Consider the following 26378-nt stretch of genomic DNA (forward strand, 5'->3'; position numbering starts at 1 on the left):
TCAGAACAGTATGTAGGGGGTCTAGTTTCAGACCAGTATGTAGGGGGATCTAGTTTCAGACCAGTATGTAGGGGGTCTAGTTTCATACCAGTATGTAGGGGGATCTAGTTTCATACCAGTATGTAGGGGGTCTAGTTTCAGACCAGTATGTAGGGGGATCTAGTTTCAGACCAGTATGCAGGGGGGTCTAGTTTCAGACCAGTATGTAGGGGGATCTAGTTTCAGACCAGTATGTCAGGGATCTAGTTTCAGACCAGTATGTAGGGGATCTAGTTTCAGACCAGTATGTAGGGGATCTAGTTTCAGACCAGTATGTAGGGGATCTAGTTTCAGACCAGTATGTAGGGGATCTAGTTTCAGACCAGTATGTAGGGGATCTAGTTTCAGAACAGTATGTAGGGGGATCTAGTTTCAGAACAGTATGTAGGGGGGTCTTGTTTCAGACCAGTATGTAGGGGGTCTAGTTTCAGACCAGTATGTAGGGGGATCTAGTTTCAGACCAGTATGTAGGGGGATCTAGTTTCAGACCAGTATGTAGAGGATCTAGTTTCAGACCAGTATGTAGGGGATCTAGTTTCAGAACAGTATGTAGAGGATCTAGTTTCAGACCAGTATGTAGGGGGATCTAGTTTCAGAACAGTATGTAGGGGGGTCTTGTTTCAGACCAGTATGTAGGGGATCTAGTTTCAGACCAGTATGTAGGGGGATCTAGTTTCAGACCAGTATGTAGGGGGTCTAGTTTCAGACCAGTATGTAGGGGGATCTAGTTTCAGACCAGTATGTAGGGGGTCTAGTTTCAGACCAGTATGTAGGGGGATCTAGTTTCAGAACAGTATGTAGGGGGATCTAGTTTCAGACCAGTATGTAGGGGGATCTAGTTTCAGAACAGTATGTAGGGGGTCTAGTTTCAGACCAGTATGTAGGGGGATCTAGTTTCAGATCAGTATGTAGGGGGATCTAGTTTCAGACCAGTATGTAGGGGGATCTAGTTTCAGATCAGTATGTAGGGGGATCTAGTTTCAGACCAGTATGTAGGGGGATCTAGTTTCAGAACAGTATGTAGGAGATCTTGTTTCAGACCAGTATGTAGGGGGATCTAGTTTCAGACCAGTATGTAGGGGATCTAGTTTCAGACCAGTATGTAGGGGGATCTAGTTTCAGACCAGTATGTAGGGGATCTAGTTTCAGACCAGTATGTAGGGGATCTAGTTTCAGACCAGTATGTAGGGGGATCTAGTTTCAGACCAGTATGTAGGGGGATCTAGTTTCAGACCAGTATGTAGGGGATCTAGTTTCAGACCAGTATGTAGGGGGATCTAGTTTCAGACCAGTATGTAGGGGGATCTAGTTTCAGACCAGTATGTAGGGGGATCTAGTTTCAGACCAGTATGTAGGGGGATCTAGTTTCAGACCAGTATGTAGGGGGATCTAGTTTCAGACCAGTATGTAGGGAGATCTAGTTTCAGACCAGTATGTAGGGGGGTCTAGTTTCAGACCAGTATGTAGGGGGATCTAGTTTCAGATCAGTATGTAGAGGGATCTAGTTTCAGACCAGTATGTAGTGGGATCTAGTTTCAGACCAGTATGTAGGGGGATCTAGTTTCAGAACAGTATGTAGGGGGATCTAGTTTCAGACCAGTATGTAGGGGATCTAGTTTCAGACCAGTATGTAGGGGGTCTAGTTTCAGACCAGTATGTAGGGGGTCTAGTTTCAGACCAGTATGTAGGGGGTCTAGTTTCAGACCAGTATGTAGGGGGTCTAGTTTCAGACCAGTATGTAGGGGGATCTAGTTTCAGACCAGTATGTAGGGGGATCTAGTTTCAGACCAGTATGTAGGGGGATCTAGTTTCAGACCAGTATGTAGGGGGATCTAGTTTCAGACCAGTATGTAGGGGATCTAGTTTCAGACCAGTATGTAGGGGGGTCTAGTTTCAGACCAGTATGTAGGGGGATCTAGTTTCAGATCAGTATGTAGAGGGATCTAGTTTCAGACCAGTATGTAGGGGGATCTAGTTTCAGACCAGTATGTAGGGGGATCTAGTTTCAGACCAGTATGTAGGGGGATCTAGTTTCAGACCAGTATGTAGGGGGATCTAGTTTCAGACCAGTATGTAGGGGGTCTAGTTTCAGACCAGTATGTGGGGGGTCTAGTTTCAGACCAGTATGTAGGGGGTCTAGTTTCAGACCAGTATGTAGGGGATCTAGTTTCAGACCAGTATGTAGGGGGTCTAGTTTCAGACCAGTATGTAGGGGGATCTAGTTTCAGACCAGTATGTAGGGGGATCTAGTTTCAGACCAGTATGTAGGGGATCTAGTTTCAGACCAGTATGTAGGGGATCTAGTTTCAGACCAGTATGTAGAGGGATCTAGTTTCAGACCAGTATGTAGGGGATCTAGTTTCAGACCAGTATGTAGAGGGATCTAGTTTCAGACCAGTATGTAGGGGATCTAGTTTCAGACCAGTATGTAGGGGGATCTAGTTTCAGACCAGTATGTAGGGGGTCTAGTTTCAGACCAGTATGTAGGGGATCTAGTTTCAGACCAGTATGTAGGGGGGTCTAGTTTCAGACCAGTATGTAGGGGGGTCTTGTTTCAGACCAGTATGTAGGGGGATCTAGTTTCAGACCAGTATGTAGGGGATCTAGTTTCAGACCAGTATGTAGGGGGATCTAGTTTCAGACCAGTATGTAGGGGGATCTAGTTTCAGACCAGTATGTAGGGGGATCTAGTTTCAGACCAGTATGTAGGGGGATCTAGTTTCAGACCAGTATGTAGGGGGATCTAGTTTCAGACCAGTATGTAGGGAGATCTAGTTTCAGACCAGTATGTAGGGGGGTCTAGTTTCAGACCAGTATGTAGGGGGATCTAGTTTCAGATCAGTATGTAGAGGGATCTAGTTTCAGACCAGTATGTAGGGGGATCTAGTTTCAGACCAGTATGTAGGGGGATCTAGTTTCAGAACAGTATGTAGGGGGATCTAGTTTCAGACCAGTATGTAGGGGATCTAGTTTCAGACCAGTATGTAGGGGGTCTAGTTTCAGACCAGTATGTAGGGGGTCTAGTTTCAGACCAGTATGTAGGGGGTCTAGTTTCAGACCAGTATGTAGGGGGTCTAGTTTCAGACCAGTATGTAGGGGGATCTAGTTTCAGACCAGTATGTAGGGGGATCTAGTTTCAGACCAGTATGTAGGGGGATCTAGTTTCAGACCAGTATGTAGGGGGATCTAGTTTCAGACCAGTATGTAGGGGATCTAGTTTCAGACCAGTATGTAGGGGGGTCTAGTTTCAGACCAGTATGTAGGGGGATCTAGTTTCAGATCAGTATGTAGAGGGATCTAGTTTCAGACCAGTATGTAGGGGGATCTAGTTTCAGACCAGTATGTAGGGGGATCTAGTTTCAGACCAGTATGTAGGGGGATCTAGTTTCAGAACAGTATGTAGGGGGATCTAGTTTCAGACCAGTATGTAGGGGATCTAGTTTCAGACCAGTATGTAGGGGGTCTAGTTTCAGACCAGTATGTGGGGGGTCTAGTTTCAGACCAGTATGTAGGGGGTCTAGTTTCAGACCAGTATGTAGGGGATCTAGTTTCAGACCAGTATGTAGGGGGTCTAGTTTCAGACCAGTATGTAGGGGGATCTAGTTTCAGACCAGTATGTAGGGGGATCTAGTTTCAGACCAGTATGTAGAGGATCTAGTTTCAGACCAGTATGTAGGGGATCTAGTTTCAGACCAGTATGTAGAGGGATCTAGTTTCAGACCAGTATGTAGGGGATCTAGTTTCAGACCAGTATGTAGAGGGATCTAGTTTCAGACCAGTATGTAGGGGATCTAGTTTCAGACCAGTATGTAGGGGGATCTAGTTTCAGACCAGTATGTAGGGGGTCTAGTTTCAGACCAGTATGTAGGGGATCTAGTTTCAGACCAGTATGTAGGGGGGTCTAGTTTCAGACCAGGATGTAGGGGGGTCTTGTTTCAGACCAGTATGTAGGGGGATCTAGTTTCAGATCAGTATGTAGGGGGATCTAGTTTCAGACCAGTATGTAGGGGGATCTAGTTTCAGAACAGTATGTAGGAGATCTTGTTTCAGACCAGTATGTAGGGGGATCTAGTTTCAGACCAGTATGTAGGGGATCTAGTTTCAGACCAGTATGTAGGGGGATCTAGTTTCAGACCAGTATGTAGGGGGATCTAGTTTCAGACCAGTATGTAGGGGATCTAGTTTCAGACCAGTATGTAGGGGGATCTAGTTTCAGACCAGTATGTAGGGGGATCTAGTTTCAGACCAGTATGTAGGGGATCTAGTTTCAGACCAGTATGTAGGGGGATCTAGTTTCAGACCAGTATGTAGGGGGATCTAGTTTCAGACTAGTATGTAGGGGGATCTAGTTTCAGACCAGTATGTAGGGGGATCTAGTTTCAGACCAGTATGTAGGGGGATCTAGTTTCAGACCAGTATGTAGGGGGATCTAGTTTCAGACCAGTATGTAGGGGGGTCTAGTTTCAGACCAGTATGTAGGGGGATCTAGTTTCAGATCAGTATGTAGAGGGATCTAGTTTCAGACCAGTATGTAGGGGGATCTAGTTTCAGACCAGTATGTAGGGGGATCTAGTTTCAGAACAGTATGTAGGGGGATCTAGTTTCAGACCAGTATGTAGGGGATCTAGTTTCAGACCAGTATGTAGGGGGTCTAGTTTCAGACCAGTATGTAGGGGGTCTAGTTTCAGACCAGTATGTAGGGGGTCTAGTTTCAGACCAGTATGTAGGGGGATCTAGTTTCAGACCTGTATGTAGGGGGATCTAGTTTCAGACCAGTATGTAGGGGGATCTAGTTTCAGAACAGTATGTAGGGGGATCTAGTTTGACCAGTATGTAGGGGGATCTAGTTTCAGACCAGTATGTAGGGGGGTCTAGTTTCAGACCAGTATGTAGGGGGATCTAGTTTCAGATCAGTATGTAGAGGGATCTAGTTTCAGACCAGTATGTAGGGGGATCTAGTTTCAGACCAGTATGTAGGGGGATCTAGTTTCAGACCAGTATGTAGGGGGATCTAGTTTCAGACCAGTATGTAGGGGGATCTAGTTTCAGACCAGTATGTAGGGGGATCTAGTTTCAGACCAGTATGTAGGGGGATCTAGTTTCAGACCAGTATGTAGGGGGGTCTAGTTTCAGACCAGTATGTAGGGGGATCTAGTTTCAGATCAGTATGTAGAGGGATCTAGTTTCAGACCAGTATGTAGGGGGTCTAGTTTCAGACCAGTATGTAGGGGGTCTAGTTTCAGACCAGTATGTAGGGGGATCTAGTTTCAGACCAGTATGTAGGGGGATCTAGTTTCAGATCAGTATGTAGGGGGATCTAGTTTCAGACCAGTATGTAGGGGGATCTAGTTTCAGACCAGTATGTAGGGGGATCTAGTTTCAGACCAGTATGTAGGGGGGTCTAGTTTCAGACCAGTATGTAGGGGGATCTAGTTTCAGATCAGTATGTAGAGGGATCTAGTTTCAGACCAGTATGTAGGGGGATCTAGTTTCAGACCAGTATGTAGGGGGATCTAGTTTCAGACCAGTATGTAGGGGGATCTAGTTTCAGAACAGTATGTAGGGGGATCTAGTTTCAGACCAGTATGTAGGGGATCTAGTTTCAGACCAGTATGTAGAGGGATCTAGTTTCAGACCAGTATGTAGGGGGATCTAGTTTCAGACCAGTATGTAGGGGGATCTAGTTTCAGACCAGTATGTAGGGGATCTAGTTTCAGACCAGTATGTAGGGGATCTAGTTTCAGATCAGTATGTAGAGGGATCTAGTTTCAGACCAGTATGTAGGGGGATCTAGTTTCAGACCAGTATGTAGGGGGATCTAGTTTCAGACCAGTATGTAGGGGGATCTAGTTTCAGATCAGTATGTAGAGGGATCTAGTTTCAGACCAGTATGTAGGGGGATCTAGTTTCAGACCAGTATGTAGGGGGATCTAGTTTCAGACCAGTATGTAGGGGGATCTAGTTTCAGACCAGTATGTAGGGGGATCTAGTTTCAGACCAGTATGTAGGGGATCTAGTTTCAGACCAGTATGTAGGGGGTCTAGTTTCAGACCAGTATGTAGGGGGTCTAGTTTCAGACCAGTATGTAGGGGGTCTAGTTTCAGACCAGTATGTAGGGGGTCTAGTTTCAGACCAGTATGTAGGGGGATCTAGTTTCAGACCAGTATGTAGGGGGATCTAGTTTCAGATCAGTATGTAGAGGGATCTAGTTTCAGACCAGTATGTAGGGGGATCTAGTTTCAGACCAGTATGTAGGGGGATCTAGTTTCAGACCAGTATGTAGGGGGATCTAGTTTCAGAACAGTATGTAGGGGGATCTAGTTTCAGACCAGTATGTAGGGGATCTAGTTTCAGACCAGTATGTAGGGGGTCTAGTTTCAGACCAGTATGTAGGGGGTCTAGTTTCAGACCAGTATGTAGGGGGTCTAGTTTCAGACCAGTATGTAGGGGATCTAGTTTCAGACCAGTATGTAGGGGGTCTAGTTTCAGACCAGTATGTAGGGGGATCTAGTTTCAGACCAGTATGTAGGGGGATCTAGTTTCAGACCAGTATGTAGAGGATCTAGTTTCAGACCAGTATGTAGGGGATCTAGTTTCAGACCAGTATGTAGGGGATCTAGTTTCAGACCAGTATGTAGAGGGATCTAGTTTCAGACCAGTATGTAGGGGATCTAGTTTCAGACCAGTATGTAGGGGGATCTAGTTTCAGACCAGTATGTAGGGGGTCTAGTTTCAGACCAGTATGTAGGGGATCTAGTTTCAGACCAGTATGTAGGGGGATCTAGTTTCAGACCAGTATGTAGGGGGATCTAGTTTCAGACCAGTATGTAGGGGGATCTAGTTTCAGACCAGTATGTAGGGGGATCTAGTTTCAGACCAGTATGTAGGGGATCTTGTTTCAGACCAGTATGTAGGGGGATCTAGTTTCAGACCAGTATGTAGGGGGATCTAGTTTCAGACCAGTATGTAGGGGATCTTGTTTCAGACCAGTATGTAGGGGGATCTAGTTTCAGACCAGTATGTAGGGGATCTAGTTTCAGACCAGTATGTAGGGGGATCTAGTTTCAGACCAGTATGTAGGGGGATCTAGTTTCAGACCAGTATGTAGGGGGATCTAGTTTCAGACCAGTATGTAGGGGGATCTAGTTTCAGACCAGTATGTAGGGGATCTAGTTTCAGACCAGTATGTAGGGGGATCTAGTTTCAGACCAGTATGTAGGGGGATCTAGTTTCAGACCAGTATGTAGGGGGATCTAGTTTCAGACCAGTATGTAGGGGGATCTAGTTTCAGACCAGTATGTAGGGGGATCTAGTTTCAGACCAGTATGTAGGGGGATCTAGTTTCAGACCAGTATGTAGGGGGGTCTAGTTTCAGACCAGTATGTAGGGGGATCTAGTTTCAGATCAGTATGTAGAGGGATCTAGTTTCAGACCAGTATGTAGGGGGATCTAGTTTCAGACCAGTATGTAGGGGGATCTAGTTTCAGACCAGTATGTAGGGGGATCTAGTTTCAGACCAGTATGTAGGGGGATCTAGTTTCAGACCAGTATGTAGGGGATCTAGTTTCAGACCAGTATGTAGGGGATCTAGTTTCAGACCAGTATGTAGGGGGTCTAGTTTCAGACCAGTATGTAGGGGGATCTAGTTTCAGACCAGTATGTAGGGGATCTAGTTTCAGACCAGTATGTAGGGGGATCTAGTTTCAGACCAGTATGTAGGGGGATCTAGTTTCAGACCAGTATGTAGGGGGATCTAGTTTCAGACCAGTATGTAGGGGGATCTAGTTTCAGACCAGTATGTAGGGGGGTCTAGTTTCAGACCAGTATGTAGGGGGATCTAGTTTCAGACCAGTATGTAGGGGGATCTAGTTTCAGACCAGTATGTAGGGGGATCTAGTTTCAGACCAGTATGTAGGGGGATCTAGTTTCAGACCAGTATGTAGGGGGGTCTAGTTTCAGACCAGTATGTAGGGGGATCTAGTTTCAGATCAGTATGTAGAGGGATCTAGTTTCAGACCAGTATGTAGGGGGTCTAGTTTCAGACCAGTATGTAGTGGGGTCTAGTTTCAGACCAGTATGTAGGGGGATCTAGTTTCAGACCAGTATGTAGGGGGTCTAGTTTCAGACCAGTATGTAGGGGGTCTAGTTTCAGATCAGTATGTAGGGGGTCTAGTTTCAGAACAGTATGTAGGGGGATCTAGTTTCAGACCAGTATGTAGGGGGGTCTAGTTTCAGATCAGTATGTAGGGGGATCTAGTTTCAGAACAGTATGTAGGGGGGTCTAGTTTCAGAACAGTATGTAGGGGGTCTAGTTTCAGAACAGTATGTAGGGGGATCTAGTTTCAGACCAGTATGTAGGGGGATCTAGTTTCAGACCAGTATGTAGGGGGATCTAGTTTCAGACCAGTATGTAGGGGGATCTAGTTTCAGACCAGTATGTAGGGGGATCTAGTTTCAGACCAGTATGTAGGGGGATCTAGTTTCAGACCAGTATGTAGGGGGTCTAGTTTCAGACCAGTATGTAGGGGGATCTAGTTTCAGACCAGTATGTAGGGGGATCTAGTTTCAGACCAGTATGTAGGGGGATCTAGTTTCAGACCAGTATGTAGGGGGATCTAGTTTCAGACCAGTATGTAGGGGGATCTAGTTTCAGACCAGTATGTAGGGGGATCTAGTTTCAGATCAGTATGTAGAGGGATCTAGTTTCAGACCAGTATGTAGGGGGATCTAGTTTCAGACCAGTATGTAGGGGGATCTAGTTTCAGACCAGTATGTAGGGGGATCTAGTTTCAGACCAGTATGTAGGGGGATCTAGTTTCAGACCAGTATGTAGGGGGATCTAGTTTCAGACCAGTATGTAGAGGGATCTAGTTTCAGACCAGTATGTAGGGGGATCTAGTTTCAGACCAGTATGTAGGGGGATCTAGTTTCAGACCAGTATGTAGGGGGATCTAGTTTCAGACCAGTATGTAGGGGATCTAGTTTCAGATCAGTATGTAGAGGGATCTAGTTTCAGACCAGTATGTAGGGGGATCTAGTTTCAGACCAGTATGTAGGGGGATCTAGTTTCAGACCAGTATGTAGGGGGGTCTAGTTTCAGACCAGTATGTAGGGGGGTCTTGTTTCAGACCAGTATGTAGGGGGATCTAGTTTCAGATCAGTATGTAGGGGGATCTAGTTTCAGACCAGTATGTAGGGGGATCTAGTTTCAGAACAGTATGTAGGAGAACTTGTTTCAGACCAGTATGTAGGGGGATCTAGTTTCAGACCAGTATGTAGGGGGATCTAGTTTCAGACCAGTATGTAGGGGATCTAGTTTCAGACCAGTATGTAGGGGGGTCTTGTTTCAGACCAGTATGTAGGGGGATCTAGTTTCAGATCAGTATGTAGGGGGATCTAGTTTCAGACCAGTATGTAGGGGGATCTAGTTTCAGAACAGTATGTAGGAGATCTTGTTTCAGACCAGTATGTAGGGGGATCTAGTTTCAGACCAGTATGTAGGGGGATCTAGTTTCAGAACAGTATGTAGGAGATCTTGTTTCAGACCAGTATGTAGGGGGATCTAGTTTCAGACCAGTATGTAGGGGATCTAGTTTCAGACCAGTATGTAGGGGGATCTAGTTTCAGACCAGTATGTAGGGGGATCTAGTTTCAGACCAGTATGTAGGGGATCTAGTTTCAGACCAGTATGTAGGGGGATGTAGTTTCAGACCAGTATGTAGGGGGATCTAGTTTCAGACCAGTATGTAGGGGATCTAGTTTCAGACCAGTATGTAGGGGGATCTAGTTTCAGACCAGTATGTAGGGGGATCTAGTTTCAGACCAGTATGTAGGGGGATCTAGTTTCAGACCAGTATGTAGGGGGATCTAGTTTCAGACCAGTATGTAGGGGGATCTAGTTTCAGACCAGTATGTAGGGGGATCTAGTTTCAGACCAGTATGTAGGGGGGTCTAGTTTCAGACCAGTATGTAGGGGGATCTAGTTTCAGATCAGTATGTAGAGGGATCTAGTTTCAGACCAGTATGTAGGGGGATCTAGTTTCAGACCAGTATGTAGGGGGATCTAGTTTCAGACCAGTATGTAGGGGGATCTAGTTTCAGAACAGTATGTAGGGGGATCTAGTTTCAGACCAGTATGTAGGGGATCTAGTTTCAGACCAGTATGTAGGGGGTCTAGTTTCAGACCAGTATGTAGGGGGTCTAGTTTCAGACCAGTATGTAGGGGTCTAGTTTCAGACCAGTATGTAGGGGATCTAGTTTCAGACCAGTATGTAGGGGGATCTAGTTTCAGACCAGTATGTAGGGGGATCTAGTTTCAGACCAGTATGTAGGGGGATCTAGTTTCAGACCAGTATGTAGGGGGATCTAGTTTCAGACCAGTATGTAGGGGGGTCTAGTTTCAGACCAGTATGTAGGGGGATCTAGTTTCAGATCAGTATGTAGAGGGATCTAGTTTCAGACCAGTATGTAGGGGGATCTAGTTTCAGACCAGTATGTAGGGGGATCTAGTTTCAGACCAGTATGTAGGGGGATCTAGTTTCAGACCAGTATGTAGGGGGATCTAGTTTCAGACCAGTATGTAGGGGGATCTAGTTTCAGACCAGTATGTAGGGGGATCTAGTTTCAGACCAGTATGTAGGGGGTCTAGTTTCAGACCAGTATGTAGGGGGATCTAGTTTCAGACCAGTATGTAGGGGGATCTAGTTTCAGACCAGTATGTAGGGAGATCTAGTTTCAGACCAGTATGTAGGGGGGTCTAGTTTCAGACCAGTATGTAGGGGGATCTAGTTTCAGATCAGTATGTAGAGGGATCTAGTTTCAGACCAGTATGTAGGGGGATCTAGTTTCAGACCAGTATGTAGGGGGATCTAGTTTCAGACCAGTATGTAGGGGGATCTAGTTTCAGAACAGTATGTAGGGGGATCTAGTTTCAGACCAGTATGTAGGGGATCTAGTTTCAGACCAGTATGTAGAGGGATCTAGTTTCAGACCAGTATGTAGGGGGATCTAGTTTCAGAACAGTATGTAGGGGGATCTAGTTTCAGACCAGTATGTAGGGGATCTAGTTTCAGACCAGTATGTAGGGGATCTAGTTTCAGATCAGTATGTAGAGGGATCTAGTTTCAGACCAGTATGTAGGGGGATGTAGTTTCAGACCAGTATGTAGGGGGATCTAGTTTCAGACCAGTATGTAGGGGGGTCTAGTTTCAGACCAGTATGTAGGGGGGTCTTGTTTCAGACCAGTATGTAGGGGGATCTAGTTTCAGATCAGTATGTAGGGGGATCTAGTTTCAGACCAGTATGTAGGGGGATCTAGTTTCAGAACAGTATGTAGGAGATCTTGTTTCAGACCAGTATGTAGGGGGATCTAGTTTCAGACCAGTATGTAGGGGATCTAGTTTCAGACCAGTATGTAGGGGGATCTAGTTTCAGACCAGTATGTAGGGGGATCTAGTTTCAGACCAGTATGTAGGGGATCTAGTTTCAGACCAGTATGTAGGGGGATGTAGTTTCAGACCAGTATGTAGGGGGATCTAGTTTCAGACCAGTATGTAGGGGGATCTAGTTTCAGACCAGTATGTAGGGGATCTAGTTTCAGACCAGTATGTAGGGGGATCTAGTTTCAGACCAGTATGTAGGGGGATCTAGTTTCAGACCAGTATGTAGGGGGATCTAGTTTCAGACCAGTATGTAGGGGGATCTAGTTTCAGACCAGTATGTAGGGGGATCTAGTTTCAGACCAGTATGTAGGGGGATCTAGTTTCAGACCAGTATGTAGGGGGGTCTAGTTTCAGACCAGTATGTAGGGGGATCTAGTTTCAGATCAGTATGTAGAGGGATCTAGTTTCAGACCAGTATGTAGGGGGATCTAGTTTCAGACCAGTATGTAGGGGGATCTAGTTTCAGACCAGTATGTAGGGGGATCTAGTTTCAGAACAGATGGTAGGGGGATCTAGTTTCAGACCAGTATGTAGGGGATCTAGTTTCAGACCAGTATGTAGGGGGTCTAGTTTCAGACCAGTATGTAGGGGGTCTAGTTTCAGACCAGTATGTAGGGGGTCTAGTTTCAGACCAGTATGTAGGGGGATCTAGTTTCAGACCAGTATGTAGGGGGATCTAGTTTCAGACCAGTATGTAGGGGGATCTAGTTTCAGACCAGTATGTAGGGGGATCTAGTTTCAGAACAGTATGTAGGGGGATCTAGTTTCAGACCAGTATGTAGGGGGATCTAGTTTCAGACCAGTATGTAGGGGATCTAGTTTCAGACCAGTATGTAGGGGGATCTAGTTTCAGATCAGTATGTAGAGGGATCTAGTTTCAGACCAGTATGTAGGGGGATCTAGTTTCAGACCAGTATGTAGGGGGATCTAGTTTCAGACCAGTATGTAGGGGGATCTAGTTTCAGACCAGTATGTAGGGGATCTAGTTTCAGACCAGTATGTAGGGGGATGTAGTTTCAGACCAGTATGTAGGGGGATCTAGTTTCAGACCAGTATGTAGGGGATCTAGTTTCAGACCAGTATGTAGGGGGATCTAGTTTCAGACCAGTATGTAGGGGGATCTAGTTTCAGACCAGTATGTAGGGGGTCTAGTTTCAGACCAGTATGTAGGGGGATCTAGTTTCAGACCAGTATGTAGGGGGATCTAGTTTCAGACCAGTATGTAGGGAGATCTAGTTTCAGACCAGTATGTAGGGGGGTCTAGTTTCAGACCAGTATGTAGGGGGATCTAGTTTCAGATCAGTATGTAGAGGGATCTAGTTTCAGACCAGTATGTAGGGGGATCTAGTTTCAGACCAGTATGTAGGGGGATCTAGTTTCAGACCAGTATGTAGGGGGATCTAGTTTCAGAACAGTATGTAGGGGGATCTAGTTTCAGACCAGTATGTAGGGGATCTAGTTTCAGACCAGTATGTAGAGGGATCTAGTTTCAGACCAGTATGTAGGGGGATCTAGTTTCAGAACAGTATGTAGGGGGATCTAGTTTCAGACCAGTATGTAGGGGATCTAGTTTCAGACCAGTATGTAGGGGATCTAGTTTCAGATCAGTATGTAGAGGGATCTAGTTTCAGACCAGTATGTAGGGGGATGTAGTTTCAGACCAGTATGTAGGGGGATCTAGTTTCAGACCAGTATGTAGGGGGGTCTAGTTTCAGACCAGTATGTAGGGGGGTCTTGTTTCAGACCAGTATGTAGGGGGATCTAGTTTCAGATCAGTATGTAGGGGGATCTAGTTTCAGACCAGTATGTAGGGGGATCTAGTTTCAGAACAGTATGTAGGAGATCTTGTTTCAGACCAGTATGTAGGGGGATCTAGTTTCAGACCAGTATGTAGGGGATCTAGTTTCAGACCAATATGTAGGGGGATCTAGTTTCAGACCAGTATGTAGGGGGATCTAGTTTCAGACCAGTATGTAGGGGATCTAGTTTCAGACCAGTATGTAGGGGGATGTAGTTTCAGACCAGTATGTAGGGGGATGTAGTTTCAGACCAGTATGTAGGGGGATCTAGTTTCAGACCAGTATGTAGGGGATCTAGTTTCAGACCAGTATGTAGGGGGATCTAGTTTCAGACCAGTATGTAGGGGGATCTAGTTTCAGACCAGTATGTAGGGGGATCTAGTTTCAGACCAGTATGTAGGGGGAACTAGTTTCAGACCAGTATGTAGGGGGATCTAGTTTCAGACCAGTATGTAGGGGGATCTAGTTTCAGACCAGTATGTAGGGGGGTCTAGTTTCAGACCAGTATGTAGGGGGATCTAGTTTCAGATCAGTATGTAGAGGGATCTAGTTTCAGACCAGTATGTAGGGGGATCTAGTTTCAGACCAGTATGTAGGGGGATCTAGTTTCAGACCAGTATGTAGGGGGATCTAGTTTCAGAACAGATGGTAGGGGGATCTAGTTTCAGACCAGTATGTAGGGGATCTAGTTTCAGACCAGTATGTAGGGGGTCTAGTTTCAGACCAGTATGTAGGGGGTCTAGTTTCAGACCAGTATGTAGGGGGTCTAGTTTCAGACCAGTATGTAGGGGGATCTAGTTTCAGACCAGTATGTAGGGGGATCTAGTTTCAGACCAGTATGTAGGGGGATCTAGTTTCAGACCAGTATGTAGGGGGATCTAGTTTCAGAACAGTATGTAGGGGGATCTAGTTTCAGACCAGTATGTAGGGGGATCTAGTTTCAGACCAGTATGTAGGGGGATCGAGTTTCAGACCAGTATGTAGGGGGATCTAGTTTCAGATCAGTATGTAGAGGTATCTAGTTTCAGACCAGTATGTAGGGGGATCTAGTTTCAGACCAGTATGTAGGGGGATCTAGTTTCAGACCAGTATGTAGGGGGATCTAGTTTCAGACCAGTATGTAGGGGGATCTAGTTTCAGACCAGTATGAAGGGGGATCTAGTTTCAGACCAGTATGTAGGGGGATCTAGTTTCAGACCATAATGTAGGGGGGTCTAGTTTCAGACCAGTATGTAGGGGGATCTAGTTTCAGATCAGTATGTAGAGGGATCTAGTTTCAGACCAGTATGTAGGGGGTCTAGTTTCAGAACAGTATGTAGGGGGTCTAGTTTCAGACCAGTATGTAGGGGGATCTAGTTTCAGATCAGTATGTAGAGGGATCTAGTTTCAGACCAGTATGTAGGGGGATCTAGTTTCAGACCAGTATGTAGGGGGATCTAGTTTCAGACCAGTATGTAGGGGGATCTAGTTTCAGACCAGTATGTAGGGGGATCTAGTTTCAGACCAGTATGTAGGGGGATCTAGTTTCAGACCAGTATGTAGGGGGGTCTAGTTTCAGACCAGTATGTAGGGGGATCTAGTTTCAGATCAGTATGTAGAGGGATCTAGTTTCAGACCAGTATGTAGGGGGATCTAGTTTCAGACCAGTATGTAGGGGGATCTAGTTTCAGACCAGTATGTAGGGGGATCTAGTTTCAGAACAGTATGTAGGGGGATCTAGTTTCAGACCAGTATGTAGGGGATCTAGTTTCAGACCAGTATGTAGAGGGATCTAGTTTCAGACCAGTATGTAGGGGGATCTAGTTTCAGAACAGTATGTAGGGGGATCTAGTTTCAGACCAGTATGTAGGGGATCTAGTTTCAGACCAGTATGTAGGGGATCTAGTTTCAGATCAGTATGTAGAGGGATCTAGTTTCAGACCAGTATGTAGGGGGATCTAGTTTCAGACCAGTATGTAGGGGGATCTAGTTTCAGACCAGTATGTAGGGGATCTAGTTTCAGATCAGTATGTAGAGGGATCTAGTTTCAGACCAGTATGTAGGGGATCTAGTTTCAGACCAGTATGTAGGGGGATCTAGTTTCAGACCAGTATGTAGGGGGATCTAGTTTCAGAACAGTATGTAGGGGGATCTAGTTTCAGACCAGTATGTAGGGGATCCAGTTTCAGACCAGTATGTAGGGGGTCTAGTTTCAGACCAGTATGTAGGGGGTCTAGTTTCAGACCAGTATGTAGGGGGTCTAGTTTCAGACCAGTATGTAGGGGGTCTAGTTTCAGACCAGTATGTAGGGGGATCTAGTTTCAGACCAGTATGTAGGGGGATCTAGTTTCAGACCAGTATGTAGGGGGATCTAGTATCAGACCAGTATGTAGGGGGGTCTAGTTTCAGACCAGTATGTAGGGGGATCTAGTTTCAGACCAGTATGTAGGGGGATCTAGTTTCAGACCAGTATGTAGGGGATCTAGTATCAGACCAGTATGTAGGGGATCTAGTTTCAGACCAGTATGTAGGGGGATCTAGTATCAGACCAGTATGTAGGGGGGTCTAGTTTCAGACCAGTATGTAGGGGGATCTAGTTTCAGACCAGTATGTAGGGGGATCTAGTTTCAGACCAGTATGTAGGGGGATCTAGTTTCAGACCAGTATGTAGGGGGATCTAGTTTCAGACCAGTATGTAGGGGGATCTAGTTTCAGACCAGTATGTAGGGGGATCTAGTTTCAGACCAGTATGTAGGGGGATCTAGTTTCAGACCAGTATGTAGGGGGATCTAGTATCAGAACAGTATGTAGGGGGGTCTAGTTTCAGACCAGTATGTAGGGGGATCTAGTTTCAGACCAGTATGTAGGGGGATCTAGTTTCAGACCAGTATGTAGGGGGATCTAGTTTCAGACCAGTATGTAGGGGATCTAGTATCAGACCAGTATGTAGGGGGATCTAGTTTCAGACCAGTATGTAGGGGGATCTAGTTTCAGACCAGTATGTAGGGGGATCTAGTATCAGACCAGTATGTAGGGGGGTCTAGTTTCAGACCAGTATGTAGGGGGATCTAGTTTCAGACCAGTATGTAGGGGGATCTAGTTTCAGACCAGTATGTAGGGGGATCTAGTTTCAGACCAGTATGTAGGGGGATCTAGTTTCAGACCAGTATGTAGGGGGATCTAGTTTCAGACCAGTATGTAGGGGGGTCTAGTTTCAGACCAGTATGTAGGAGGATCTAGTTTCAGACCAGTATGTAGGGGGATCTAGTTTCAGACCAGTATGTAGGGGGATCTAGTTTCAGACCAGTATGTAGGGGGATCTAGTTTCAGACCAGTATGTAGGGGATCTAGTATCAGACCAGTATGTAGGGGATCTAGTATCAGACCAGTATGTAGGGGATCTAGTATCAGACCAGTATGTAGGGGGATCTAGTTTCAGACCAGTATGTAGGGGATCTAGTATCAGACCAGTATGTAGGGGGATCTAGTTTCAGACCAGTATGTAGGGGATCTAGTATCAGACCAGTATGTAGGGGATCTAGTATCAGACCAGTATGTAGGGGATCTAGTATCAGACCAGTATGTAGGGGGTCTAGTATCAGACCAGTATGTAGGGGATCTAGTATCAGACCAGTATGTAGGGGATCTAGTTTCAGACCAGTATGTAGGGGGTCTAGTATCAGACCAGTATGTAGGGGATCTAGTATCAGACCAGTATGTAGGGGATCTAGTATCAGACCAGTATGTAGGGGATCTAGTTTCAGACCAGTATGTAGGGGGATCTAGTTTCAGACCAGTATGTAGGGGGTCTAGTTTCAGACCAGTATGTAGGGGATCTAGTTTCAGACCAGTATGTAGGGGATCTAGTTTCAGACCAGTATGTAGGGGGTCTAGTATCAGACCAGTATGTAGGGGATCTAGTATCAGACCAGTATGTAGGGGGTCTAGTTTCAGACCAGTATGTAGGGGATCTAGTATCAGACCAGTATGTAGGGGGATCTAGTTTCAGACCAGTATGTAGGGGATCTAGTATCAGACCAGTATGTAGGGGATCTAGTATCAGACCAGTATGTAGGGGATCTAGTATCAGACCAGTATGTAGGGGATCTAGTTTCAGACCAGTATGTAGGGGGTCTAGTATCAGACCAGTATGTAGGGGATCTAGTATCAGACCAGTATGTAGGGGATCTAGTATCAGACCAGTATGTAGGGGATCTAGTTTCAGACCAGTATGTAGGGGGATCTAGTTTCAGACCAGTATGTAGGGGGTCTAGTTTCAGACCAGTATGTAGGGGATCTAGTTTCAGACCAGTATGTAGGGGATCTAGTTTCAGACCAGTATGTAGGGGGTCTAGTATCAGACCAGTATGTAGGGGATCTAGTATCAGACCAGTATGTAGGGGGATCTAGTATCAGACCAGTATGTAGGGGATCTAGTTTCAGACCAGTATGTAGGGGGTCTAGTTTCAGACCAGTATGTAGGGGGTCTAGTATCAGACCAGTATGTAGGGGATCTAGTATCAGACAGGTATGTAGGGGGTCTAGTTTCAGACCAGTATGTAGGGGGTCTAGTTTCAGACCAGTATGTAGGGGGATCTAGTTTCAGACCAGTATGTCAGGGATCTAGTTTCAGGCCTTTCTTTTATACCTGCTACGTTTGGTAACAATAGAATATTTTATCTTAATATCCCGTACAATTAAAACAGATAAAAACAGTATACCAGACAGACGCATTATCCTCACAATGCTTTGTTTTGTGTGTGTGTGTGTGTGTGTGTATGTGTGTGTGTGTGTGTGTGTGTGTGTGTAGTTGGGTTGCAGAGGAGAAGACGACGGTCAGTATCCTTGACGACATCGGCAGCATGTTTGACGACCTGGCCGACCAGCTGGACGCCATGTTGGAGTAACCGTGACAACAGCTGTCCGTCCCCGCGGCAACGCAGCCAGCCTCGGAACTTCCTCCTTCCGTCCGCAGGCACAGCGCTCCTCTCCTCTCTCTCTCCATCCTCCTCCTGTCTGCTCTCTCCACTAAAAGGACAGAGGGGACCCCTCCATTACAGAGGAGCACTCTTGTCCACAAGGCCCGTGACGCTAGGCTTGTCCCGTCACTGCTTAACAAAACAGTTACAGCCCCATGTGATGAATTGTAGTTATGGTATGTGATGTGTACATTGTCAGCATGAAGAGGGTTTATATTTACAGAAAACAGGCTCCTCTCTGAGGGAGAGTCATGCATTAGTCCAGTCATATTATAAATATATATATATAAAATATAAATATATAGATATATGATGTTTTGGTTGTCTCTGTTGAATGGTGATGCTGTTGTGATGTTTATGAATCGCTGGAAATGTTTAATGTGACCAAAATGTAACTCTGCTCCTGAAGTGTGTGTTCTGGAATCGTGAGTGTTCTGGAATCGTGAGTGTTCTGGAATCGTCAGTGTTCTGGAATAGTGAGTGTTCTGGAATCGTGAGTGTTCTGGAATCGTGAGTGTTCTGGAATCGTCAGTGTTCTGGAATCGTCAGTGTTCTGGAATCGTCAGTGTTCTGGAATCGTGAGGGTTCTGGACGGAGAGGAAATTACAGCTGATTGGATGTAAAAGGGCTTCGGAATGGCAGAACTTCCTGTGCAAGCCCCGCCTCCAGAGTCCAGATTCCGATGTTATTCTCGACCTGCTTCCATAACTTTACCCCTCCCTCCCTGTTATTAACACAGCACAGTGTGAGTCTGGGTGTAGGGCTCAGGGGGGTCAAGGGTTCCAGAGGTTCAGTACCATGTTGACCTCTACTGCACAATAGAGAAAATATAGTTTAGGTTTACTGAGCGTTACTGAGCGTGGTTACGGGCTGATTGGAACGAAGGGGCTCTGTTCAGTCTGGATGGCGTTACAGATGGCGAGATAGAGATGTATAAAGGTCATCTCCCTTATTGAGACGACAGCGGTCGACGTGAGTCTCCGCCGACTCGGCTACCTTTAAATTCCAGTCACGCTAACCGCCGAACTTCCCCGATAAGGTTTGAAACAGAGTCCTCACTTCAAGCTGAGGGGGTGGACTGATGGTGATGGTGACACATCTCGAATTCCTCTACTGCAGATCTCTCTCTCTCCCTCACTATTCTCTCCCCCTCTCCCCTCACTATTCTCTCTCCCTCTTTCTCTCTCCTCCCTCACTATTCTCTCTCCCTCTCCCCTCACTATTCTCTCTCTCTCCTCCCTCACTATTCTCTCTCCCTCTCTCCCTCTTCCCTCACTATTCTCTCTCCCTCTCTCTCCGCCCTCACTATTCTCTCCCTCTCGCCTCCCTCACTATTCTCTCCTCCCTCGCTATTCTCTCTCACTCCTCCCTCGCTATTCTCTCTCCTCCCTCGCTATTCTCTCTCTCTCCTCCCTCACTATTCTCTCCCTCTTTCCTATCGCCAGCCCTCACGTTGCCGTGACAATCTCCGACATCGTCAGGCTAATCACCACGGTTACCATACAACGCGTTACCGTGCCGACGGGTTCCAGAGGAGGAGGAGGAGGAAGAAGATTATGACAGGACTGTGAATGTTTTTAGTGAGCATGGACTTTATATAAACATTAATAAACATTACGGTAACGTTCCCCCCCCCCCCCCTCCCCTAACCTGCTAACGTTACAATAAGGTGTATCTGTGCCATCCAGACAGACAGAACTCACTACAGACTCTCGTTACGTACTAAGACAATAGTTGGAATGTGGACATTATAAATATATAGATGAATATGTGGATATGTGCAACAAAAATATGTTTTTAAATTCTGATTTTATGATGTGAGCCGTTCTGAAGGCTGTAGGTGTTTAAAGTTGTAAATAATTACATGTTCTGTTCTCAAATAATAATTTAAAAATGTAAATTATCTTTCTTAGTGTTCTTTTAATTTCCATGAGAGCATTATCCGGGCCTGTCTTTATGTCCGGGTGATCCGGGCCTGTCTTTATGTCCGGGTGACCCGGGCCTGTCTTTATGTCCGGGTGATCCGGGCCTGTCTTTATGTCCGGGTGATCCGGGCCTGTCTTCATGTCCGGGTGACCCGGGCCTGTCTTTATGCCCGGGTGATCCGGGCCTGTCTTTATGCCCGGGTGATCCGGGCCTGTCTTTATGTCCGGGTGATCTGGGTGGAGTCGGTCATCCAGGTGACCGACCCCAAAGTGCTGCACGTTAATGACGACAGACACCTGTCTCGATGGCTTGAACCCCCGGGGGTCACAAGACTGCGTTAGCTTCCTGGGCTAAAGGCTGAGCCATTATCTCTAGGAACTAAACAAGTCTTCATGTTCACAGAATCACCTCCGTTACATAAACCTCCCCAAATCTGGTCACATGACTCCAGTCCCATCTCTCCCCTCTTCCCGACTCTATCCTGACCCAATCTGAGAGAACGGGTACGGAGGCTTGTTTGTACCGCCCTGGGTAGAAGTTGGCCCTAACCACAGATCTAGGATCAGCTCGTCCCTCTTAACCTTAAAGCATCGAGGGGAAACAAATACAACTTCTGGTCACATGACTCCCTCGTCACGTGACTCCCTCGTCATGTGACGAGGGGAAACATAGAACGGATTCAAGATCAACGTCTGTCGGCGCCACGTGTGTAAATAGAGCTGGATATCTTTCACCGCTTTTCTCTTCCTGAGTCTCATTCTCCTCCTTTCTTTGTGTTGGGGGGGGTGGGGGGCTGAATGTTAAATTAGAACAGCTGTGGTCAAAACGGGGGGAGGAACTGAATTTAAATTAGAACAGCTGTGGTCAAAACGGGGGGAGGTGCTGAATATTAAATTAGAACAGCCATGGTCAAAACAGAGTGGGGGGGGATGAATATTAAATTAGAACAGCTGTGGTCAAAACGGGGGGAGGAACTGAATTTAAATTAGAACAGCTGTGGTCAAAACGGGGGGAGGAACTGAATTTAAATTAGAACAGCTGTGGTCAAAACGGAGGGAGGAACTGAATTTAAATTAGAACAGCTGTGGTCAAAACGGGGGGAGGAACTGAATTTAAATTAGAACAGCTGTGGTCAAAACGGGGGGGGGGCATAGTACTCTCTCTTTCTGTTTGGTTGGTTTTTAAAAAGAAGATGTTGTTTTTACTTTTGCCTGTGAGCATCGACAGAGACCAGAGTGGTTTCTGGGCTGTCAGAGTGTGTGTGTTGTAGCTACTCTGCTGTGTGTTGACAGTATGAAACGGTCGGTGGGAACGTGGTGATGCATCTATGGACCATCCTCTCAGAATAAATACATGTTCTATACAAACTCTGTTCCACTGGACTCTGTCTGCGTCTGTCTGTCTGTCTGTCTGTCTGCCTGCCTACGTGCATCTGTCTGTCTGTCTGCCTGCCTACGTGCGTCTGTCTGTCTGCCGACGTGCGTCTGTCTGTCTGTCTGTGTCTGCCTACGTGTGTCTGTCTGTCTGTCTGTATGTCTGCCTGCGTGCGTCTGTCTGTCTGCCTGCCGACGTGCGTCTGTCTGTCTGCCTACGTGTGTCTGTCTGTCTGCCTACGTGTGTCTGTCTACAGTTGAAGTTGGAAGTTTACATACACTTAGGTTGGAGTCATTAAAACTCGTTTTTCAACCACTCCACAAATTTCTTGTTAACAAACTATAGTTTAGGCAAGTCGGTTAGGACATCTACTTTGTGCATAACGCAAGTAATTTTTCCAACAATTGTTTACAGATTATTTCACTTATAATTCACTGTATCACAATTCCAGTGGGTCAGAAGTTTACACTAAGTTGACTGTGCCTTTAAACAGCTTGGAAAATTCCAGAAAATGATGTCATGGCTTTAGAAGCTTCTGATAGGCTAATTGACATCATTTGAGTTAATTGGAGGTGTACCTGTGGATGTATTTCAAGGCCTATCTTCAAACTCAGTGCTTCTTTGCTCGACATCATGGGAAAATCAAAAGAAATCAGCCAAGACCTCAGAAAAAAAATTGTAGACCTCCACAAGTCTGGTTCATCCTTGGGAGCAATTTCCAAACGCCTGAAGGTACCACGTTCATCTGTACAAACAATAGTACGCAAGTATAAACACCATGAGACCACGCAGCCGTCATACCGCTCAGGAAGGAGACGCGTTCTGTCTCCTAGAGATGAACGTACTTTGATTCGAAAAGTGCAAATCAATCGCAGAACAAAAGCCTAAGGACCTTGTGAAGATGCTGGAGGAAACAGGTACAAAAGTATCAATATCGACAGTAAAACGAGTCCTATATCGACATAACCTGAAAGGCCGCTCAGCAAGGAAGAAGCCACTGCTCCAAAACCGCGATAAAAAAATCCAGACTACGGTTTGCAACTGCACATGGGGACAAAGAATGTACTTTTTGGAGAAATGTCTTCTGGTCTGATGAAACAAAAATAGAACTGTTTGGCCATAATGACCATCGTTATGTTTGGAGGAAAAAGGGGGAGGCTTGCAAGCCGAAGAACACCATCCCAACCGTGAAGCACGGGGGTGGCAGCATCATGTTGTGGGGGTGCTTTGCTGAAGGAGGGACTGGTGCACTTCATAAAATAGATGGCATCATGAGGGTGGACAATTATGTGGATATATTGAACCAACATCTCAAGTCATCAGTCAGGAAGTTAAAGATTGGTCGCAAATCGGTCTTCCAAATGGACAATGACCCCAAGCATACTTCCAAAGTTGTGGCAAAATGGCTTAAGGACAACAAAGTCAAGGTATTGGAGTGGCCATCACAAAGCTCTGACCTCAATCCTATAGAAAATGTGTGGGCAGAACTGAAAAAGCGTGTGCGAGCAAGGAGGCCTACAAACCTGACTCAGTTACACCAGCTCTGTCAGGAGGAATGGGCCAAAATTAAACCCAATTTATTGTGGGAAGCTTGTGGAAGGCTACCCGAAACGTTTGACCCAAGTTAAACAATTTAAAAGCAATGCTACCAAATACTAATTGAGTGAATGTAAACTTCTGACCCACTGGGAATGTGATGAAAGAAAGAAATCACTCTCTCTACTATTATTCTGACATTTCACATTCTTAAAATAAAGTGGTGATCCTAACTGACCTAAGACAGGGAATTTTTACTAGGATTAAATGTCAGGCATTGTTTAAAACTGAGTTTAAATGTATTTGGCTAAGGTGTATGTAAACCTCCGACTTCAACTGTACGTCTGCCTGCCTGCGTCCTACACCAACAGTCCCCTACGCAACCAGTAAAACATGACCAAGCCTTCAGACCAATCAGAGAACGACCAGCCTTCAGACCAATCAGAGAACGACCAAGCCTTCAGACCAATCAGAGAACGACCAGCCTTCAGACCAATCAGAGAATGACCAAGCCTTCAGACCAATCAGAGAACGACCAAGCCTTCAGACCAATCAGAGAACGACCAGCCTTCAGACCAATCAGAGAACGACCAAGCCTTCAGACCAATCAGAGAACGACCAAGCCTTCAGACCAATCAGAGAACGACCAGCCTTCAGACCAATCAGAGAATGACCAAGCCTTCAGACCAATCAGAGAACGACCAGCCTTCAGACCAATCAGAGAACAACCAAGCCTTCAGACCAATCAGAGAACGACCAGCCTTCAGACCAATCAGAGAACGACCAGCCTTCAGACCAATCAGAGAACGACCAAGCCTTCAGACCAATCAGAGAACACAACACACAAAGTTGAAGGCAGTTATCTCCCAGAATACACCCTGGTCTTCACCGTACTAAACGAAGCATCCTGTGGTTTTAGTGTGTGAATTCTTACTGAAATGTAACCACTATTATCGACTACTGTCTGTCAGTGACATGTGGCTGTTAGATGAGCACTACCACCGAGGCCCAGAGGGGGGCAGCAGAGAGCTGTGGAGATATTCATGATGGTTATCTATTAAAGTACACAGTGGTTCTTAACCTGGAGTCCTCAAACAACAGGGGGGGGGGGGGGCAGCCCTGTCGATCCACGGGGGGGGGGCCCTGTCGATCCACGAGGTCCCAGCCCTGTCGATCCACGGGGGGGGGGCCCAGCCCTGTCGATCCACGGGGGGGTGGGAAAGCCCGGCCGACCCACGGGGGGGGTACAGTCACACACTTCAAAGTGTACACTATTTTAACATTAGGGCCCTGTCACACACTACAAAGTGTACACTATTTTAACATTAGGGACCAGTCACACACTACAAAGTGTGCACTATTATAACATTAGGGACCAGTCACACACACTTCAAAGTGTGCACTATTTTAACATTAGGGACCAGTCACACACACTTCAAAGTGTACAGTATTTTAACATTAGGGACCAGTCACACACTTCAAAGTGTACACTATTTTAACATTAGGGACCAGTCACACACTTCAAAGGGTGCACTATTTTAACATTAGGGACCAGTCACACACTTCAAAGTGTGCACTATTTTAACATTAGGGACCAGTCACACACTTCAAAGTGTACAGTATTTTAATGATCAGATAAAATCAGGCGTACATCAAGAATACAGAATGTTAACAGATCTAGGATCAGAGAGAAGACGTGATCCGTTTCTACATTACCCCCCAGACTGATCACATCAACATAGGATCAGAGAGAAGACGTGAACCGTTTCTACATTACCCCCCAGACTGATCAGATCAACAGAATGTTAACAGATCTAGGATCAGAGAGAAGACGTGAACCGTTTCTACATTACCCCCCAGACTGATCACATCAACAGAATGTTAACAGATCTAGGATCAGAGAGAAGACGTGATCCGTTTCTACATTACCCCCAGACTGATCACATCAACATAGGATCAGAGAGAAGACGTGAACCGTTTCTACATTACCCCCCAGACTGAACACATCAACAGAATGTTAACAGATCTAGGATCAGAGAGAAGACGTGATCCGTTTCTACATTACCCCCAGACTGATCACATCAACATAGGATCAGAGAGAAGACGTGATCCGTTTCTACATTACCCCCCAGACTGATCACATCAACAGAATGTTAACAGATCTAGGATCAGAGAGAAGACGTGATCCGTTTCTACATTACCCCCCAGACTGATCACATCAACATAGGATCAGAGAGAAGACGTGAACCGTTTCTACATTACCCCCCAGACTGATCACATCAACATAGGATCAGAGAGAAGACGTGAACCGTTTCTACATTACCCCCCAGACTGATCACATCAACATAGGATCAGAGAGAAGACGTGAACCGTTTCTACATTACCCCCCAGACTGATCACATCAACAGAATGTTAACAGATCTAGGATCAGAGAGAAGACGTGATCCGTTTCTACATTACCCCCAGACTGATCACATCAACAGAATGTTAACAGATCTAGGATCAGAGAGAAGACGTGATCCGTTTCTACATTACCCCCCAGACTGATCACATCAACATAGGATCAGAGAGAAGACGTGAACCGTTTCTACATTACCCCCCAGACTGATCACATCAACATAGGATCAGAGAGAAGACGTGAACCGTTTCTACATTACCCCCCAGACTGATCACATCAACAGAATGTTAACAGATCTAGGATCAGAGAGAAGACGTGATCCGTTTCTACATTACCCCCCAGACTGATCACATCAACATAGGATCAGAGAGAAGACGTGAACCGTTTCTACATTACCCCCCAGACTGATCAGATCAACAGAATGTTAACAGATCTAGGATCAGAGAGAAGACGTGATCCGTTTCTACATTACCCCCCAGACTGATCACATCAACAGAATGTTAACAGATCTAGGATCAGAGAGAAGACGTGATCCGTTTCTACATTACCCCCAGACTGATCACATCAACAGAATGTTAACAGATCTAGGATCAGAGAGAAGACGTGATCCGTTTCTACATTACCCCCCAGACTGATCACATCAACATAGGATCAGAGAGAAGACGTGAACCGTTTCTACATTACCCCCCAGACTGATCAGATCAACAGAATGTTAACAGATCTAGGATCAGAGAGAAGACGTGATCCGTTTCTACATTACCCCCCAGACTGATCAGATCAACAGAATGTTAACAGATCTAGGATCAGAGAGAAGACGTGAACCGTTTCTACATTACCCCCAGACTGATCACATCAATTAGTAACACATTGACATGAACCGTTTCTACATTACCCCCCATACTGATCA

At 45.8% G+C, this 26378-nt stretch overlaps 1 protein-coding gene across 1 annotated transcript in view; it reads left to right on the forward strand.

Annotated features, from left to right (window-relative positions):
- The window catches only part of LOC129832490 (caskin-1-like), a gene marked incomplete at its 5' end in the record, with an annotated part of 72557 nt that extends 54012 nt beyond the window's left edge, over positions 1-18545 (forward strand). The window contains one exon of the mRNA XM_055896607.1: positions 18069-18545. Coding sequence (XP_055752582.1) covers positions 18069-18165 — 97 coding nt within the window. The remainder of the gene's footprint in view (positions 1-18068) is intronic.
- Positions 18546-26378: the final 7833 nt, after the last annotated feature.

This window comes from Salvelinus fontinalis, chromosome 2 (assembly GCF_029448725.1).
Source record: "Salvelinus fontinalis isolate EN_2023a chromosome 2, ASM2944872v1, whole genome shotgun sequence".
Classification (NCBI taxonomy): Eukaryota; Metazoa; Chordata; class Actinopteri; order Salmoniformes; family Salmonidae; genus Salvelinus; species Salvelinus fontinalis.